Source organism: Camelus dromedarius, chromosome 10 (genome assembly GCF_036321535.1).
Source record: "Camelus dromedarius isolate mCamDro1 chromosome 10, mCamDro1.pat, whole genome shotgun sequence".
NCBI classification, from domain to species: Eukaryota; Metazoa; Chordata; class Mammalia; order Artiodactyla; family Camelidae; genus Camelus; species Camelus dromedarius.
Genome location: NC_087445.1, coordinates 31,511,777 through 31,532,062, shown reverse-complemented (window position 1 = coordinate 31,532,062; position 20,286 = coordinate 31,511,777). Strand labels below are relative to the sequence as shown.

The window sequence follows — 20,286 nt, the reverse complement described above, 5'->3', positions numbered from 1 at the left end:
TCATTCTTTAGCAGGAAAGCCATATGCAAATCTGACTTGTATCACAAGCTTGATGGTAATAATACGTCTTTTGACTATAATAAGTGCGTTTGAAAGTTCTATGAAAAAAAATATCAAACAATAAAGTAGTATCTACAGCAAATGAAAAGGGAACAATTCAGCCAATGAAGAAATGGTCCCTGAGGACCTAAATGTGGCCCATGTGACCCCACAGTATAAATCACTTGAAACTTTGAGCAAATCATTTTTACTTAATTATCTGGTGTTGAGAAGCAGCAGGTCAAGAGGGCACACCATCACCACTCTGTGCCTGCTGCCACTGGCATAATTCCAGGAAGTGGCACAGCACAGGGCATATTCTAAGTACACCTTCAACAAACATATGCTGGAAAAATTAAGGGATCAATCTGTGATGCATCTGAAGCTGAAAGAAATTAATTATTTTGAGCAATTCAAATTTAATTCCACTAAAATTACAATTTGAAATTGAGGAATTATAGAAAAGGAAGACAAGTAGAATAAAGCCTCCATGTTGTATCTGATTAACTTCTGAGTTATAACCAGTAAGCACACACCCTGCTTCAATATTCTCCAATCATCATGGTTTTGTACTATTCTTGCAACCTTCTTACAGATGGATTGCTGGTCAAGTGAAACACATATGGCAGTCTAAAATATACTAATTTTTTGAAGTTGCAGGAAATACATATTCAACATATACATATACACACACACACACTAAGTATACATATACTAAATACAAGATGTATGTAATATATATGTACACATATGTGTGTGTTTGTATATCTATGTATTTTAGGATTGGCTGAATATATTAAATGTACTGTATATGTTAAATGCATTATAAAAGGCATAAAAACTGCAACAAATTGTTAATAGTAATTATTGTCAGGGGTTGTTGATGAAGTGGCTTTTGACTTTTTATTTCATATAATTTTGTTAGTTAAAATTTTTACAGTGAGAATATTTAAGTATTGGGTAATTTTTAAAATTCAAATTAAATTAAATATGACCAAAATGGTCCTGCTTCTATTTTATTAGCATACTAAAATATAACTTGCCAATTAACAGTGATATACGTTTGAACATAAAATTGGGTCAAATTAAAAAAAATTACGGAAAAAAACTCACGGAAAAAAACTCAATGTCCTGATTTTAGCCTGTCACTTTGAGGCTCAAAAACATTCAGTGAGAATGTCTGAAAAGCAGGTAGGAGGCATCCCTGATCTTCCCTCTGTTCTGCTAGCCTAATAAAGCACAGACATATACAAGAACGTCCATCACTAGCTCCACCAACAGTGGGGTTCTTGTCTGTTTTCAGGATCTGCCTCTGCCAATGAACCAAGAGGGAGAAAAAGAACTACAGACTCCTGAGTCCACTCCACTCCACGGGGCCCCACCCTCTCCAGCGGGCAGAGCCATGGGCTTCACAAAAGCCTCCACAGCCTCCTCTGCTTTAGCTGAGGCATCTGCCAGGCTCGCCTTCCTTTGCTCACGCTTTCTTTGAAAAAGAAAATTCCTCACAATAAAATATCAAAATAATGCCACAAAATAGAGGAAATACACATGTTAAACATAACTAATTAAAAACTTTGTTTAAAAATATCAGGAATGTGTACCAAAATGCAATGTTAACATTCAGACATCACTCCATAGGTAATCAAAGGACACTGACAGTCACATTATACAGGAGGAAAGAAAGAAAACAAATGGTAATATGAGAAAATGGAAATTTTAAAGAAGCGAATTTAAAATGTTAAGGTTGTCACAAATCATATCTAAAAAGAAAGACAAGAAAATGCAGTAAGATATATTTTAAAGAAATTATGATACACTTCATAAACACAAAAAAATCCAAAAGCTAACATGCAGCATTAGCTGGAATATGGGGAATGGGCACACCATACAGCGCTGAATGCAGCAGAAAGAATGGAAACTTGCTGGAGATCAGTTTACGCCCAGGTTACAAGATACGGTTCAATCTAGCAATTCTATTCTTTACCAATATACCAAGAGAAAAAAATAATTTTTATACATACGCGAAAGACAAAGAATACCTAAATGCTCAATAATATGAATTTAAGGATAATAATAATACTTTAGAAAAATACATAACTATTGAAAATGATAATAAGTAAACTATAGGTAACAATGTGAAGTGAAAAAATAAACCCCAAAATATTATGTACATACTATTTACAGCCCTATAGAAACATATAAGTAAATTCACAAATTCTTCATGATATTAAAAATACTTTAAGATCTATGCTTTTAAAAATTACAATATAACAGTAACATATAATCAAGGAAGCTAGTAACAGGAGAAAATGTATGTGACAGTATTTATGTAAAAATTCCATATCTATGTGTTCTTCTAACCATAGAGAAATATCAAGAAACATGGTCACCAAAATATAAACAGATGTTTCTTCGGTGGGGAGGGTATAACTCAGTGGTAGAGTGCAGTACCTCCATTAAAATAAATAAATAAATAAACCTAATTACCACCCCCTCCAAAGAAAAAAAGGTTTCCTCATCATTTGGCGATTATTTTCACAAATGAAAACTATGAAGCTGTTTTCATTTTGGAAAGGGAAACAGGCAAAGTGCATAGTAGCAAAGATCAGAAGACAATTAGAAATGTTTCCAAGTTTTAGGTATTCTGTCTCTGTCTGTCAGTCTGTCTCTCTCTCACACACACACATACACAAACTCTAAAATCACCAGATAATCAGCCACACAGAAAGACTCTGAGAACTGGTGACCCCAGGGGGCAGTTCCTACTTTCTTTCACTAGCTCAAGTCTCTTGCCACTCAGGACACAACACAAAGCAAAGACACCACAGAACAGCTTCCTCCTAAAGCCCATGACTCTAACGCCGAGGTCACAAACTCTTCTACGAAGAGCCAGAGAGTAAATGTGTTAGGCTTTGCAAGCCATGTGGTCACAACTACTCAACTCTCACTGCAGTGTAAAAGCAGCCATAAACAGCACTTCAACAAAAGAGTATGGGTAAAACTTCACTGACAACGAAATTTGAACTTCATATAATTTTCACATATCAGTAAATATTCTTCTTATTTTAATGTTTTTCCCAAACATTTAAAAATGTAAAAGCCAAAGACAGTTTGGCAGTTCCTTAAAGAGTTAAACACAGAATTACCATATGACCCAGGAATTCCACTCCTAGGTATACGCGCAACTATATACCCAAGATAACTGAAAACACATACTCACAACTTGTACAGGAATGTTCACTGAAGTGTTACTTGTGATACCCAAAATCTGGGAACAACTCTAATGTCCATCAACTGACAAATGGATAAACAAAATGTGGCATATTCATATAAAAGAGTATTATTTGCCATATAAAGGAATGAAGTACTGATAGATGAAACATGCTCAGTGAAAGAAGTCAGACATTAAAGGACACACATCCTCTGATTCCATTTACATGAAATGTTCAGAATGGGCAAATCCATTTGAGACAGATAGTGGCAGCCAGGGGCTGGGAAGAGGAGGGAATGAGGAGTCACTGCAAACGAGTACAGGGTTTCTTTTGGGGCGTAATAAAAATTATAAAATTAGATAGTGGTGACGGTTACACAACCTTGTGAACATACTAAAAACAACTAAATTATACACTTTAAAATGGTGAGTTCTGTAGTATAAGAATTAAATCTCAATTTTTAAAAATGTAGAAATCGTCTTCAACTCACAGGACATACGAAAACAGACTGCAGGCTGGATATGGCCTGGGGGGCTGTAGTTTGCCAAACCTGTTCTAGCAACTAACAGAGAAGCTAGCTTTGAGTTTTATACGTAAACACACATACACACACACACACACACACACACACACTCCACAAATTACAACAAAAACAAAACCAAAAACTTGAAAGAAGCTGGGCATGAACTAAAAAAATTATTTGATGAATATTAGCTAAAGTGATGAAAAAATAGAAAGTCAAAGAACCTGTTTAAGTTAAGCTCACTGCCACCAAACCCATAAAGTTACTCTTCTGAAAGTGGACAAGATTCAACAGACTGGTTGGGGGAGAAAAAGTGTGTGTTATATAAAGCATAACTTTTAAATACCAGTTCTGACTTTGTCATGCCATGCTAAGATCCTTTTCAAAGTAAACTAATTTAGAAACTTTAATGAATGCTGACACATTACCTGGAGGCACTAGCTGTATTAATTCAAACCTGGTTAGAAAGCCTAAAAAGAAGAAAAATGAGATTTTAATACTTTAAAATGTTGCCAGAGTTTTCCATTAATTACTGAGTTTAAAACTGCCATAACACCCCATTTACATTATTAATAATAATAAATGCCATACCAACAATGACTAAGGTACTTCTAGACTCAATAAATTGAGAGCATGTGGTGAGAGTAACTGAGTTACAAGAACAGCATTTCATCCCCTGAAAAGTACTGACAAAACGGATGTAATATTTTCTCTCTTAGAGATGTAGTCATAAACCACTGAATACATACATAAATCAACACATTTTTCATTTTAAAAATTCAAAATACAATTGTTATCCATTAATCTATAAAAGTTTATCTTACTTAAAACAGTATGCTATATGACTAAACAAGTTAGACATAATTTGCTATATAAATTAGACATAAAATGTAACATTTTTTAATATTTCCTGAGATCAAAGTATATTTAGAAACAGTGAGCCCATGTACAATGTCTATTAGGACAAGGATAAAATTCAAATCTTAAAAGTAATTTAAGGGGGAGGGTATAGCTCAGTGGTAGGGTACATGCTTAGCATGCGTGAGGTCCTGGATTCAATCCCCAGTACGTCCACTTAAAAAGAAATAAACCTAGTTACCTCCCCGCAAAAATGTAAGTAATAATTTTCTTAAAAACTAATTTAAAACATAAATGGTATAACAATAAAAATCAATAAAGATAATTCCTACAAAATATTAGAAGTGAAAACATTATTATAATAGACAATAATGGTGATTATAGTTAATAATACTATATTATATACTTGAAAGTTACTAAGAGAGTAGAACTTAAATGTTCTTACTACAAAAAAATGAATGGTAATTATGTGATGTAATGAAGGTGCTGGCTAACACTAAGGTAGTAATCATTTGCAATATATAAGTGTATCAAATCAACATGTTGTACACTTGAAACTTACACAATGTTGTATGTCAATTATATCTCAAAAAAGCTAAAAAAAAACCACAATGAAACTAAAATTCTCCATTAGTAGACTTATAAAAAAATGAATGCATAAGGACAGAATTTTAAATGACAACAAACCTAAAAGCCAAAACAGCCTGTAATCTTTCCAAAGAGGGACTATACCCTTGCCAACCATCACCCCAATGATAATGTTGAGCACTTAATATCTCAGGCTCTAAATTTCTTACATTCAATTAATTCTCACCACATGCCATGTTCATGAATTGAAAGACTTAATATTGTTAAGATGACAATAGTCTCCAAATTGATCTACAGGTTCAATGCAATCCCTATCAAAACTTAGCTGGCTTCTTTGCAGAAATTGACAAGCTGATCCTAAAATTCATATGGCAAACCAAGGGAATCCAAAAAGCAAAAGCAGTCTTGAAAAAGAAAAACTAAGTTGAAGGACTCACACTTCCTGATTTTAAAACTTACTACACAAAGCTACAATAATCAAAATTGTGTCACACTGACAAAATGGTAGATATATGGATCAATGGAATAGAACTGAAACCCCTAAAATAAACCCTCACATTTACAATCAGTTGGTTTTCCATAAGAGTGTCAAGACTATTCAATGGGGGAAAACTATTCTTAGTAACAATGTTCCTGGGACAATTGAAAATCCAGATGCAAAAGAATGAAGTTGGATCCTTTCTTCATATCATTTACAAAAATCAACTCACTATGTATTACAGACCTAAATGTAAGACCCCAAACCATAAAACTCTTAGAATAAAACACACATATAAATCTTTGGCCTGAATTAGACAATGGTTTCTTATTATGACATCAAAAGCACAAGTAATAAGAGAAAAATAGGTAACACAGAATTCATCAAAATTAAAAACTTTCATGTTTCAAAGAACACCATTAAGAAAGTGAAAAGACAATCCAAAGAATGGGAGAAAATATTTGTCAATCATACATCTGATATGGAACTTGGATCTACAATATATAAAGAACTTACAACTCAATAAAAAAAAACTCAATTAAAATACAGGCAAAGAATCTGAGTAGACTTTTCTCCAAGTAAGATATACAAATGGCCAATAAACACATGAGATAATGCTCAACATCATTGCTTTCAGAGAAATGCAAATAAAAACAACAGGATACCACTTCATATCCATAAGGATGGCTACCAATCAAAAAGATAATAATAACAAGTGTTGGCTATGATGTGGAGAAATCGAACCTCATATATTGCTGTTGGAATATAAAATGATACAGCTCCTTTGGTACAGTCTGGAAGTTCCTCAAAAGATTAAACAGAGTTACCCTATGACCCAGCAATTACACTCCCAAGTATATACCCAAGAGAAATGAAAACATGTTCACAAAAAAACCCATACACAAATATTCACAGCAGCACTACTCATCACAGCCCCAAAATGAAAACAATCCAAATGTCCATCATCTGATGAATGGATAAACAAAATGTATATCCATACAATGGAACATTACTTAGACATAAAAAGAAATGAAATATTGACACATACTATAGCAAGAAAGAACCTTGAAAACATCATCATCCATGAAATAAGCCAATCACAAAAGATCACATATCGTATTATTCAATTTATATGAAATACCCAGAAAAAGCAAATCTATAGAAGCAGAAAGATTAGTTGGTAGTTGCCTAGGGCTAGAAGGGATCAGGAAGAATGGGTACAGGGTTTCTTCCTGTGGTGATGAAAATGTTCTAAAATCAATTAAGATGATAGTTATACAACTCTATTATATACAAAAACTATTTAATTGTAATAAAACAAACAGAATCATACCATCAAGTAAATCCCATCTATATCTAGAAAACGGATTGTAATTAAACCAAAAACATGGTTCAAATTTTACATAGTCTATCCTGAATATAAATATGCATCAAACACGAATCCATCACAACTTAGAAAATAGTAGAATTTTATATCTGTGAATTACATATACATAGTAGTCTCTCTCTTTCTCTCTGTCTTTTTTTTTTTTTTTGGAGAGTACCTACTTTCTAAAATGTCTGCTACAGCTCCAGGGTCTATCGCATTTTCAAACACCTGTAGGAAAAAAAAAATGGGGAAAATAAATTTTCAAACTTTTATTAATATATGCTTTTAGAAACTCTAAATTATATTCTTCCAAATAATTAACACATGTCAAGTCCAGCCATATAACATTTTAAGATTCAACAGCAGTATCTTTAACAGGCATGTGGTTAAAAGTTCAAGTAATGACTACAGAATAAATGAATGAGAATTAACACAACAATACCAAGTACAAGGAAAATCTGAGTTAGCTGCATCTCCTACATATTCAAAATATCATCAACTTCACCTAGCCCTACAGTTTGTTGCACATCTGGCATCAACCTCGAAAGAGTCTTGTCTGAGTACCTAGAAAAACATTCTGAATATGACAGATACTCATTATATTTGTTAACTGAATGAATGACTTCTCTTCCCAGGCAATTGGTTGTGCTAAAGATGAATAAAAATTCTATCTATGTGTAACACAAAAGGAAAATTAGGTACTCATAGCTAGGTTCCCATAGAATCCAAAAACAGCAAGAAAGGGAAAGCCTCAGGAGTTTTAGGTGTACCATGAAGCACAAGAAAAACATTTTGATACCTGTCCAGCCACTTCCAATGTGCTTATTTTGTCCTTGAGATAAAAGGGCCTGGGATAGGACTGAAATAAAGGCATATCATGTCCCTCTCCTTGAACTCTAGAATGCTGTAAGAAAGACAAGTTTCCAGTGGAGTTTGATTTTGGGCATTAAATTGCTGATTTAAATGGTGTTTAACCTTAAGCATGATTAAAATTTGCTATTGATCCAAAACCAGGTCTGCTTTAACTACAAAAAAGGAAGCTACCCCTTGTAACACATTTTTGTCTTACTGACTTTAACAAGCAAATGTGGGTGTTTTTTTTTTTTCCTCAAAATTATTTCAGTAATTCTATCCCTTCTCTTCATCCCTGTCTAAGAATTTTCTCAAGGATAATTGTGGGGAGTAAATAATCAACAAGAACTGCTCAAACACAATGGCTCATACATTCCTTATGAGTAATTTCTTATTTATTTAAATGCTTTAATGTAATTCAATTCTGAATTACCAAAAAGGTCCAAGGAGGAGAAAATACTTTTGCCACTTGCTACAACTACTTGCAGCTAGAGAATGGAACAGACACAAGAAAGCTGGAGCCAGCTGGTAGAAAGCTTGAATATGAATCCAAATGGCTCATGCAAGAAGGCAATTTTTCAAAATTTAAAATAAAGCATTTAGTTAATTGCACTTTATAAAATGAAAAATGTTCCATGATATTTTTGATTAGTAATCTCAAACACACAACGTTGCAACACAGCAGTAGTGGCATCGAGAGTTTGACTCTAAGGCTCACTCTCCTCTTCTGCAAGTCAGGGAGATTAGACTAGATGACCTCCAAGGTCATTTACAGATTGATTTACAGCTTCTATGATTTTATGTTCCTCGGCTTCTTATAAAAATATTTTTAAGGTCTTCTAAAGAAGTAAATTTAAAATTCAAAAAACTAATAAAGAAATTCTTGGGGAAAAAAATAAACTGGATTTTCAACACCCACACTTAATCACTATCACATCCTAAGTGGTAGAATTAGGTTCCTTTGGATTCTGACTGTATGTTCCAAGGTTATGTCCATTTATTTCTCTCCTCTCTTATCCAGCCTGTTTGGAAGTGAAAGTGATAGGCCCTACCCTGGAGCCTTCCCATACTCATCTCCTCCCCAAAGGAACCACCTCAGTGATATTGTTTTGGACAAAATCATAAACTTATCAAGGTTAAAATTCATTCCACCTCCAAATTTCAAAACAAAAACTTTAAGGGACTGTCGGTGATTGAATAGTAATGAAATTATTTCATTAAATACTAAAGTGAGAAAAAAGTTGGTAATGTTTTGGCTATTTATATCATAATCACATTCACTGGAACAGAATTTAGTCTTTATCACTGCAGCTAAGTAAACCAGATATGACCCAAGAAAACACAGTAAATCTGAAGAGCTTTCTTGTTTTGTTACAAAATTTCAGATACGAATTTAACGAACTTGGTTAGTTTTGGGTTATTTTTCTGAGTCTAAAAAAAGTTTGTTTCTAAGGTCTGCTAGTTTATTGATAATCTCTGTCAGAAATGTAATGCAACTGCCTCTAACACCTCCAAGAACATTCAGAAAATGCTCTCTGCTCCAGTTAGAAAATGCCATGGAAGTTCCAAGAATAGAAAACATCCACCAGGGTATTTAGCACTAGTTTGACAGAACTTGGCTCAGACCTGAAATCCAAAAGCAAGTCCTCCAACTAAGGTTTTGCACTGTGCTGAGGTGCCTTCATGTAATTTTGTTACAGAAAATTTACAAGATAAGTTTATAAAAACTGTGTTCTTCAGAAGGAACTAGTAAATGATCTTCAGACAACAGAATCTAAGTTTCTCTAGCAATGAGAAAGTCAGGATCACCTTTTCAAACATCATGCTCCGCTGAATCATAATAGGGAACACAGAAGGGAAGTTATCCGTCTTCAGGTACTGATTCAGGAGGTAAACCCCAAGGTACACATCCTGCTTGCCAGGAAGGAACACTCCAGGGCAAGAAATCTTAAAAAGAAAGAAAGAAAGAAAGAAAAAGAACAGGGTTTGTTTTGTTTTGTAAAAGGGACTCTATATTCCCTAACCTCCTATAATGTCAAATTTCCCCCACCACAGCACCTGTACTTCCCACACCACCACCCTCCCCTCTCCTCTCCTTCCTCAAATTGGAAATTCCAATTTCCTCCCTCGTCTCCGCCAGGTGTCACAATCGTCCTCTAGCAGGCTCCTCTCCCCGCCCCTCCAGGATGGCAGTGCGGAAGCGGAAGAGGCTGCAAGGCCGGGAAGCCTCTCCTGAGGCCAGCGGGGTCCTGCGGTCCGGGCCGCCCGCCGTGATGTCGAGCCCCCGGAGGAACGTCGAGGGACGCCCGCTGGGTACCTGCGCCCCCAGCAGCAGCAGCAGCAATTCCGTCAGCCCAGCCCACGGCGGCGGCGGCGGCAGCAGGTTCGAGTTTCAATCCCTGCTCAGCAGCCGCGCGCTGGGCACCGACCCCACCTGCGGCCGGCTCCGCGCGTCCGAGAGCCCGGTGCACCGCCGCGGCTCGTTCCCTCCCGCCGGGGCAGGCCCCTCGCAGGCGTCCCCGCCCCCGCCGCCCGAGGAAGACCGCATGGACCTCAACCCGTCCTTCCTGGGCATCGCCCTGCGCTCCCTGCTGGCCATCGACCTGTGGCTGTCTAAGAAGCTGGGGGTGTGCGCGGGGGAGAGCTCGTCCTGGGGCAGCGTGCGGCCCCTTATGAAGCTGCTGGAGATCTCGGGACACGGCATCCTCTGGCTGCTGGGCACCCTCTACTGCCTGTCCAGGAGCGACAGCTGGGCCGGGCGCGAGGTGCTGATGAACCTGCTCTTCGCCCTACTGTTGGACCTGCTGCTGGTGGCCTTGATCAAGGGGCTGGTCCGCAGGCGCCGCCCGGCCCACAACCAGATGGACATGTTTTTCACCCTTTCGGTGGACAAGTACTCCTTCCCTTCCGGCCATGCCACCAGGGCCGCCCTGGTGTCGCGGTTCATCCTGAACCACCTGGTGCTGGCCATTCCGCTGAGGGTGCTGGTGGTACTGTGGACTCTCATCTTGGGCCTCTCCAGGATCATGCTGGGGCGGCACAATGTCACCGACGTGGCTTTTGGCTTTTTTCTGGGTTACATGCAGTATTGCATCGTGGACTATTGCTGGCTCTCACCGCACAATGCTCCGGTCCTCTTTGTACTGTGGAACCAACAGTGACACCATCTCATTCATTATGGCACCAGGAGATCTGGAGGTCTCCACATGTGATGATGCTGACATAAACCAGCAGCCATCCTGCTTGCCCCTCTAAGGAAATTTCAGGTTTCCTTTGGGATTTCAGGTGTCCTACCATCTTGATGGGTTGCTAGGCTGGAGCACGTGCTGGCCATTACTGATCACAGCCATATTGTAGAAAGCAAAAAAACAAACAAAAACCCTTTTATTATATACTTATTCAACAACTGTTTATATCTCCAGGACAACTGCAAAGAAACCAAGTTGGGGTGATTATAATGTTGCTTCTTTTTAAAAGTTGACATCAGTAAATTTTGTGTTTTGTAGTAATCTCATGAGTCAACACATCACTGGTAAATTGAACTTTGAAAAAAAAAATCATCATCATTCTGTAAATATACATGCAGGTGAGCCACATATTAATCCTAGTTCTTTTCCTGAGGTAGATTTTAAACAGTATTGTAAGAGTCTAAGACATAGATTTTTCTTATTCATTCCCTGAATATCTGGGGAGATTTCTTCTTAATCTTGATTTTCTTGGTAAGCTTTTTTAGTTTATTGTCTCTCCCATCTTTGCAGATTGGGTAGTGAGAAGACAGATTATAGTACATATCTTTCTCTTCTTTTCTTCTACCTCTTCAAAAGGTCTTTAAACAGATATTTTTTCCACCAGTCTCTAATTCTATCTTTTGCAATATTGCCTTTCTGTATTCAGAGAACAAGCCAAGAACTTACTTTGAAGAAGAAACACTTAAAGGCTGGTGCCCTTATCTACGGTGCCCATAGAAAAGGAAAGATGAGACTGTGGCCTCATGCTTAATTCTGTTGACAGCCAATAGCATGGTATGACAGGGGACAAAAAAGCTAAGTTGCTAGGAGGGCAGAGGAACTGAGAGTCTAGGGGAAGGCTCACTACATATTATGTCAGTGGACAAACATGTTAGGAATGGGCCCTGCTGCCTGTCATCTCAACTGAGTAAAGAATAATGCTCCTTTACTAAGGTAATAAAGTGGGAAAATAACTTGATTCTTTGCAATGCAAAAGCATAAGCTTTCTCATATATATCACAGGATGACCCTGTTATTATAGATTTTCATATGGAATTCTGTTTCCCTGTATACAGCACAATTTAGTTAACAGTATTTAACTTGAAATTCATCAAGTGGAAGCTACTGCTATACCAGGCACAAAATATAACTCCTAAAATTCCGTTGTATTGATTCGCCTCCCCAAATCACACCACAAAAGACCACCAAATGCAGGGTGGACTCTGTTCACTATTCTTTGACCAGGAAAGACAAAAGAGAGTGTGTGCTTTAAATGCTGCTCTACCTGAAAATAAGGACCTTTAAATTACCTATGGAACTGGTGTCTTCAGATAATCTTAATGACCAACTGTTTTGACATTTCTAAGTAGAGAGGATTATGGCCTTTGATCTATCATATAGAGGAACACAGAGGAATCTGGAGAATGGCTGTGACAAGTAGGCTCAGACCGGTAGAAGTGTGAACTCTCCGAGCATGAGAGGCACACTGAAAAAGCAGTAGCTACTCTTCAAAATAAAATAAAATTACTTGTATTCCCACAATAGCCTGAACACAGACTACCTCTTCACTTCCTGAATCAGCCACACTGTGAAGCTCTAAGTGGTTTCCTTTATTGTTTAGTCCTAGAGAGATCCTTTTATTTTAATTGCAGCAATATTCAGGCCAGATATTTGGAAGCAATGATATTTCCTCTTGTCATGTCCACAAGTCTAAATATTGGGGGCTCAAAATTAAGCTGATCTTCTGGTTCCTGGTTATTCTTCTGGAATTCCCTATCTTGGTTGCTGGCTTTTAAAGCACAGATCAGTTCACCTGCTGATTTTGGAACATCCTAAGTACTGTAGAATAAAAAACTGATTTCACTGTTAATTGTATACTGAAGAATGCCTTTTAAAAGTCAAAATAAAATTAACCAGTAATGCTGAATGAAGTAAGATGAAAACTTGTTGAATTTTTGCCTTGATGAGGAGGAAGAATGATTTCAGTCGGCTTCTCAAGAATTCCTTCATCTTACTGCACAATTTTGAGAGCTCACAACTAATATAACACAATTGATACAGTCTGGTCCTATTTGCTGTCAGCAAAGTAGGACAAATCCAGGAAATTTCTATCTTTGTTTTAGAGCTGCACATATGAGGAAATCAGCATTTGTCACTTACATGGAGGCTAACCAGATTTTTCCATGGCCATAACCTGTTGGTGTTGTGCTTATAATCATGGCCAGTAGAGCCCCTTATAGCTTGCAGGCAAAGCTGCTTGACAGTCTGTCCCTAACTACAGATGGAGGGATTGAAAAATGGAAGCTGAAATCAGAGGAATGACTGACCCCACACAGGAAAAATGGAGTCACTCTGCCACAGCACCTCACTTAAAAAGGATTCAGTGGATAATTATAAGAGTTATTGATTGATTTCCCTTTTGTAATTAGCAAGACCAAACCATTTGCAGGGGAAATGGCTTAGAAAATATTTGATTGATTTATAGAGATGGCAAATTATCAGGAAGTGACAGGGCTTTTTGAACTTAAACTCTTTCCTGGTTATTTAAAGGAGGGGCTTTTTAACCGTTTCACAAATCTTTATCCTGGAAAAGAAAATAAAATCATTCTTGGACCTGATGCAAGGTTATTTTAAAGAACAGAAAAATTCAGGATAAATCTAAGAAACAAGCTGGCTTTGGAGGCGGGGCATGAAGAAAATGAGAAGAGGTTATGCTGAATTAAAGGTTATAAACCCAGGAAAGACCAATGTAGAGAATCTTAGGGACAGAGATATGATTTGTCCCCAAAGATAATGATGCGGGTGGTGGCGGGGAGGGTGAAAACGACCCAGGATGATTTAAGAAGCCTGGGGAAAGAGTATGCTTTGGGGCAAGGAGGAGAGGTTTGTAGATCTCTTACCGCCCGGATCTGCAGTTCCACCACCACCTCCAAAGGCATAGTTCCCTACGTGGGCGAAGACTGGAATGAAAAGATCCTTTTGTGCAGAGCTCTGGACCGATTTCTCTTAGTTTAGCTCAATCCCTACGGCAGATGGTCCCAGAAGTTTCCCCAGTCCCCCACCCTCTCGTACCCCCATCAGTCCCCCCAGCCCAGGTCCCTCCCACTAGGACGGGTCTCACACAGCCGGAGCTGGAGCCAAGGCTTCCAGAAGGCGGAAGCAGCGCGTTGCCATGGACACTCAAAAACGCAACCTTCCACCCAGGAACGTCAGCGAGACTCTGGCGCAGGCGTGTGCGCCTCCAGCGAGCCACTTAGAACTCGCGGTCCCGACGTCGGCTTCCCAGACTGTGCGCTAGCGGAAGAGATTGACCGGTGTACTGCCATGGTGACCGGCTCAGGAGACGCTAAGAGCCTCAGTTTCCTTTCCACCAAAACTTTCCAGCAGCAGTCCTTATGTTAAAACGTTTACTGTGTCCATTCCAAAAGTGAAATGTGATCATAGCTCCGTTATAACTTAAGCGCTGCCCATTTTTACTACCTATATGACCCCAAGCCCTGGAAATTCTGTAACAATTCTAATTAATATAGTAGTATGTCCCTAAAGGAACTCTCTTGCTTGTGAAATGTTATGTCCTCACGCTTGGTTTCGAAACCATGCCACTGTCAATTAGAAATGAAACGCGTGCTAATTAAAAATACAAGGTTAATTCTTAAAGAGGTTTAAAAGTTAGGTATCCCATGTTAGCCACAATAGAAATTTTTTTCAGCCTCTTTACTAAGGTTTAGTTAACTTAAGACAAGCATCGAATTACATTATCTCCCAATGGGTGGTTACTGTAGTTGTTAAAGCCAGGGTTACACTGTAAAAAACCATCAGAAGTGGCAGGCAGAGCAAGAGTTCTTAACCAGTAGGGGAAATTGCATTCTTTTCCACTCACAGTATTTAACAGACAACAAATGAATGAAGAGAGGAGGGAGTGGCTGCTTTTGGCTATTAGAAAAATCTAGGAGGGCTGGTGCTATCTCCAAACAGAAAATTTTTAATCGGTATTAGTTATTTATTACTAACATTTAGCATTGGAGATTTATGCAATTCAGGAATGTGAGTATATTAGGTATTCATTTTGGTAATTGGATTGCTTTTCCCTGGAAGAGAAAAACTTAGTATGATGAAGGAAGATGTACTATGTCCTTATCCAATCCTCATTCCTCTGTGTGTCTGCATACCAGGAGGCACACAAATGGGTGCTTGGCTCACTACAGTATCCAGAGCACTGATTTGTCAGCTCACAGCAGCATGCTGGCACCCTTACTAATGCAGTGATATAAGGGACAGAACCTGCCTTGACCCTCACAAGTTCATCATCAACACCAATAATAAGGCATCAAGGAGAGTGACAACCAAAACATGACTCAGCAAGCGATTAGACACAATGGAAGGGAGGAATCAGTCTTTACTGAGAACCTTTAAAGTGCTAGGCATGTTGCTTACACTAGTTAGTTTCATCTCTACAATAACTCTTTGAGGGAGATATTATTATTCCATTTACAGATGCAGAATCTGAGGCCAGACAGCCTTTTGTCCAAGGCCACACAGCTAAGGGGAAGCAGCCACACTTGAATCCAGGTGTGCTCTACCACATCACTGCCCCTGCAACATAGGCATCCTTCTGATCCCTAGAGACACAGTGTCCTGTTCTATGCTCCTCCTAGCCTTAACTGGACTCTCCTGGCTTAACTGAACTCTCTTTGATATAATTAGAATCTCCTTGGTTGTCTCCTAGGGCACAGTCCTCTTTTGGTTCCCTTCAATTCCCTGGCCATTCTTCCTCTGTCTCTATTCATCTTCCTCTCCCTGGATAAGCAGTATTTCTAGGTCCTTTCTTTTCCTCACTTGAATATCCTCTACCTAGTGTGTCGTCCAGTGTAGGTCTGGAATAGCACACGTACACAGATTTATATATCCCACACAAACCTCTCTTATGCTCTTGCAGACCAGATGGAGTCTCACTATTACATATGTATCTCCTCTTTTTGGCAACTGCCACAATAATAGGTTTATATTTTCTCCTGATCGTTGATTACTATTTGCCTCTTTAAACTGTAAGCCCTGCATGGCTAAGAGTTTGTATCTTAAGTACCTAACATAGTAGATGCTCAGTAATTATCCTGAATAGATGTTAAATGCAGAGGTGCTCAAGCCAGTCTATAAAGTTTACTGTACATGGGTAAGGGGAGGTCCTACCACTACAGTGCAAACTAAATATGCAAAATGAGAAAGTACCCGGCACAACTACTTCTGCTAGTCTGCCATGGGGGTATTAAATGACTTGATAGGAAATACATACATTCTGTTCACTTCCTCCACCATGGTCACCTGAGGCACTCAGCTGCCAGAGAGATGCAGACATTGCTACATACACAATGCCTCTGGCCCTTGCAAAGATTGAGGCTGCCACCTCCACTGGAGGCCAAGGAAAGACATTCAAAGATTAAATTGTCCTGTCAACACTTCCAGAGATTGGCTTTATTACCTGTGTAGGTGGCGGAAAACAAATCCCATTGAACAACTCTTATTCCCAGAGTGTTTCTGCAGTGCAGGCTGGTCAGCAGTGATATCAGCACTGCAGAAATGACACATCAGTAATACATCCTGGTCACATCCTGGCCACTGCCAAGAAAATGGCACATGTCCCAAATGGGAATTTTCCAAAGAGTTAATTATAATATGCAAAGAACAAAAGTTATGACAGATAATTATTGCTGAAATTGTCCTTTTAACTAAAAAAAAATTATAGAACACTAAATTGTAAACACGTCTTTTCAAATAACATAGGAAGGAGTATTCATATGAGGGAAGGAAACTATAAAAAAAGGAAGCACTAATGGCAGGGATATGGGAAAACACATTCATACATTGGTAGAAGAGTAAAAAAATACACACACACACACACACACACACACACACACACACACACACACACACACACAGTATAGTAATTTTCTATGGCTACTTTAACAAATTACCACAAACTTACTGGCTTAAAACAAGACAAATTTATCATTTTTGGTTTTGTGGGTCAGAAATCCAACACAGATCTCTAAAAGCAAACTGTGAGCAGGGCTGCATTCCTTGCCTTTTCTGTTTCCTCGGTTTTCCAGCTTCTATGGGGCTGCCTTCGTTCCTTGGCTTGTAGCTCCCTTCTTTCATCTTCAAAGCCAGAAACACTGATCCAAGTCTTTCTCATGCTACCATCTCTCTGGTTCCACTTTTAAGGATCTTTATAACAACACAGTGCCCACCAGATAGTCCAGGATAATTTCCCTATTAAACTTAGCTGATTTGAAACTGTAATTCCATCTGTGAGTCAATTTCCCTTTGCCATGGAAGGTAATATAGTCAAAGGTTCCAGGGATTAAGGAATGGATATCTTTAGGGGCCATTATTCTGCCTAACACATAGAACTTCTCTGGAGAGCAATTTATTAACATCTATCAAAAACTTTCATTTTACTCAGCAGTTCCACTGCTAGGAATAAGTATATATGGGTATACTTTCAAAAGTACACCAAAACATATACTGCAACATTATTTATAGTTAAAAAAAGACTGGAAACCACCTAAATGATCCTTAAATATGATTAGATTAAATCAATTATGGTTAAGCCTCAAGATAGAACAGTATGCAGCATGGAAAAAGAATAAAGCAGAGCTGTTAAGTCCTTGCAGTAAAAACTAAAATATAGGACTAAGGAGGAAAAAAAAACATGGAACAAAAATGTGTAAAGTGTGCTTTCATTTGGAAAGTTGACAGGGAATATGATATGTACACATATGCTCAGAATATTCCTCAAAGGATACACTAGAAACTGCTCACAGTTAGTGCCTCTGGGGAGAGGATCTCAAGTACAGAGATAGAGAGGAAACTTACTTTTCACTGAATATCCTCAGGTACTTCAAAAATATTTTTGCCAAGTAGTTGCATTATATAGACCAAAAAGGAAAACAAATTAAAACAAGTAGAAAACATAAAATGGAAAGGATAAATCTGGGAACACAGGAAGGGCCAGGAACTTGCTTCCTCAGCTTCTGGGGCTCCATGCTATATACACTGCATGCTGTGAGAATGTCCATGCAAATGTGTCTGCTACTTCTGCTTCTAGTGCAGTGTCTTATTCTGTGATCCCTGGCTGTCTCAGGGATCCTAATCCTCCTGAAATGACAGGTAACCTTTTATGCACATGTATAGGTGCATTTTTCTGGGAAGAGAGACTGTAGTTTTCATCAGTCTGGAAGGAATAGAGTTAGTGGTTTTAGAACCACTGCTCTGCCCTCTATTCTGCCATCAGTCCCCTCCTACAGCAAAAAAAAAAAAAAAAAAAAAGGGGGCACCCATGTGGCCCTTTTCTGACAAGGCGGTAGATAAGGAAAGAGAGGCTTTTCTCTCCATCACATTCATACCCACTTACTAGAGCCAATTATCTCTTCAAGGGCAGCTTTATTCAATAATAAGTGAGAAAGAGCTTCAAAGTTCTATTCTAGGCCATTAGTTTATGTCCGGATTCAGACTCATTTGTGAGGCCCTACAATCTTTTGTGCCAGTGAATTATTCATTAGCAAATGTGAGTAACACCAGCAGATTGAGTTTCTAAAGTGAGTTGTTCATTAGTATTTGTGAGAACTGCCTGGAGAAAAACAAAACAAAACAGAACAAAAAACCCTTAAGTACATGAGACAATCTGGATTATTTCAACAGTAATGCAATGCCAGATAACTGACTTTTTTTTTAAAAAAACAGAACCAGCCTCAAGACTCAAGCAATAATTGTGCTTTTACTGGCCTTCCTCAAAGTCTTTCTCCGAAATGTTTTTTAACAGTTTAGTTTTCTCACAGTCTGATATGCAGATGAGAAAAGTATACTTTTCTGACTTTTACTACAAATGTATAAAAGAGCTCAATGAGCTATCTTAGGTTCTTTCTTTGATTCTCATAAACTGCGCAAAGATGAAGTTTATTATTAAAAAAATCTTAATGTTAAAATCATATTCTTTGGGGGGAATGTTATATTAGAAGGACCAGGCTGCCACCATACAAACCCACTGTTCAAGCGTAACATCACTAAAGATGGTATCACATGTCCTCTTCCTATGTGATTCATAGGAAAGCACCTATAAAGCACCTTTGTCAAGAAAGCTGAAGTTGAATCTAATTGAGCCTCTAGAGCTACACGGTCTAATAAGGTAGCCTTATATGGCTATTTAAATTTAAATTAACTAAGACTAAATAAAATTTTAACTTCAGTTCCTCACTTGCACTAGTCACGTTTAAAGTGCTCAGTAGCCACATCTGCCTAGTGGCCACTGTATTGGACAGTACAAGTAGAGTATTTCCATCATCACAGAAACTGCCTTGGGAACAGTGTTGCTCTAGAGCTAACTTCACTTAAAGGAAATACGGGGGATGGAGAGACATGGTAATGACACCACAAGGAAGCAAACATATGTAGAATGTGAGATATTCTATAGGACAACTGATCCAGTTGGTCTGCAACAAGTCAATGACACAAATTAAAAAAAAAAAAGGAAGCGGGAGAAATACTCTAGATTAAGATAATTCTAAGACCTGACAACCAAATGTAATATGTGATTTTGTTGGGAAACCCAATTCAAACAAACCAACTTAAACAGAATATCTGACACTATAGGGGAAATTTGATTATTGTTTGGGTATTAGATAATACCAAGGAATTAATTTTGATAGGTATGATAATGTCCTTGTGTTTATGGAAGCCAAATATCAACATTGTTTGGAGATGCATATTCAGATATGTAGCAAAAATTATCTAATATCTAAGATTTTGTTTCTGAATACTTCAGCAAATGAATAAAAGGGATGGATAAAGGTAATGTAGTAAAATCTTGATAATTGTTGATCTGGACAATGGATATATTGGGCTTACTGTAATTCTATACTTTTGTGTATTTTAAAATATTCAAAATAACAATTTTAAAATCTTTAACACATATTTAAATAAGAAAAGCAATAAAATCCTTATGTAAACTCTATTCTGTCTTAAAATAGCCCCTCAAGAGGATTCTTGGTGGCATCACTATGGAATTGCCTTCAATAGAAGTCTTCATAGGTTTAAAGAGAAAAATATAGTGGATCTATTCACTTCAAATGCAGATGACATAAGAA

At 38.0% G+C, this 20,286-nt stretch overlaps 2 protein-coding genes across 7 annotated transcripts in view; one reads left to right on the top strand and one right to left on the bottom strand.

Moving 5' to 3' along the window:
• SPATA6L (spermatogenesis associated 6 like) overlaps nt 1-20,286 on the bottom strand; it is a 52,392-nt gene that overhangs the window by 29,374 nt on the left and 2,732 nt on the right. For 4 of the 6 annotated variants that reach the window (XM_010995233.3, XM_031449774.2, XM_010995234.3 and 1 more), the window contains exons 1-4: nt 14,047-14,204; nt 9,729-9,866; nt 7,247-7,295; nt 4,203-4,244 (exon numbers count right to left, since the gene is read on the bottom strand). In XM_010995233.3, coding sequence (XP_010993535.1) covers nt 4,203-4,244; nt 7,247-7,295; nt 9,729-9,866; nt 14,047-14,085 — 268 coding nt within the window. In that variant the 5' untranslated portion in view covers nt 14,086-14,204. Of the gene's footprint in view, nt 1-4,202; nt 4,245-7,246; nt 7,296-9,728; nt 9,867-14,046; nt 14,205-14,269; nt 14,294-20,286 lie in introns of those variants that run through there. The other 2 variants (XM_064490241.1, XM_031449776.2) reach the window with 2 other exon arrangements.
• PLPP6 (phospholipid phosphatase 6) lies at nt 10,095-11,515 on the top strand. Its single transcript, XM_031449778.2, has one exon. It carries the CDS (start codon nt 10,106-10,108, stop codon nt 11,078-11,080), a length of 975 nt encoding a protein of 324 aa, XP_031305638.2. The 5' UTR covers nt 10,095-10,105; the 3' UTR covers nt 11,081-11,515.

Bases quoted from the DNA above. Each gene is read 5' to 3' on its own strand.
- PLPP6 (XM_031449778.2), top strand. From the start codon at position 10,106: ATGGCAGTGCGGAAGCGGAAGAGGCTGCAAGGCCGGGAAGCCTCTCCT.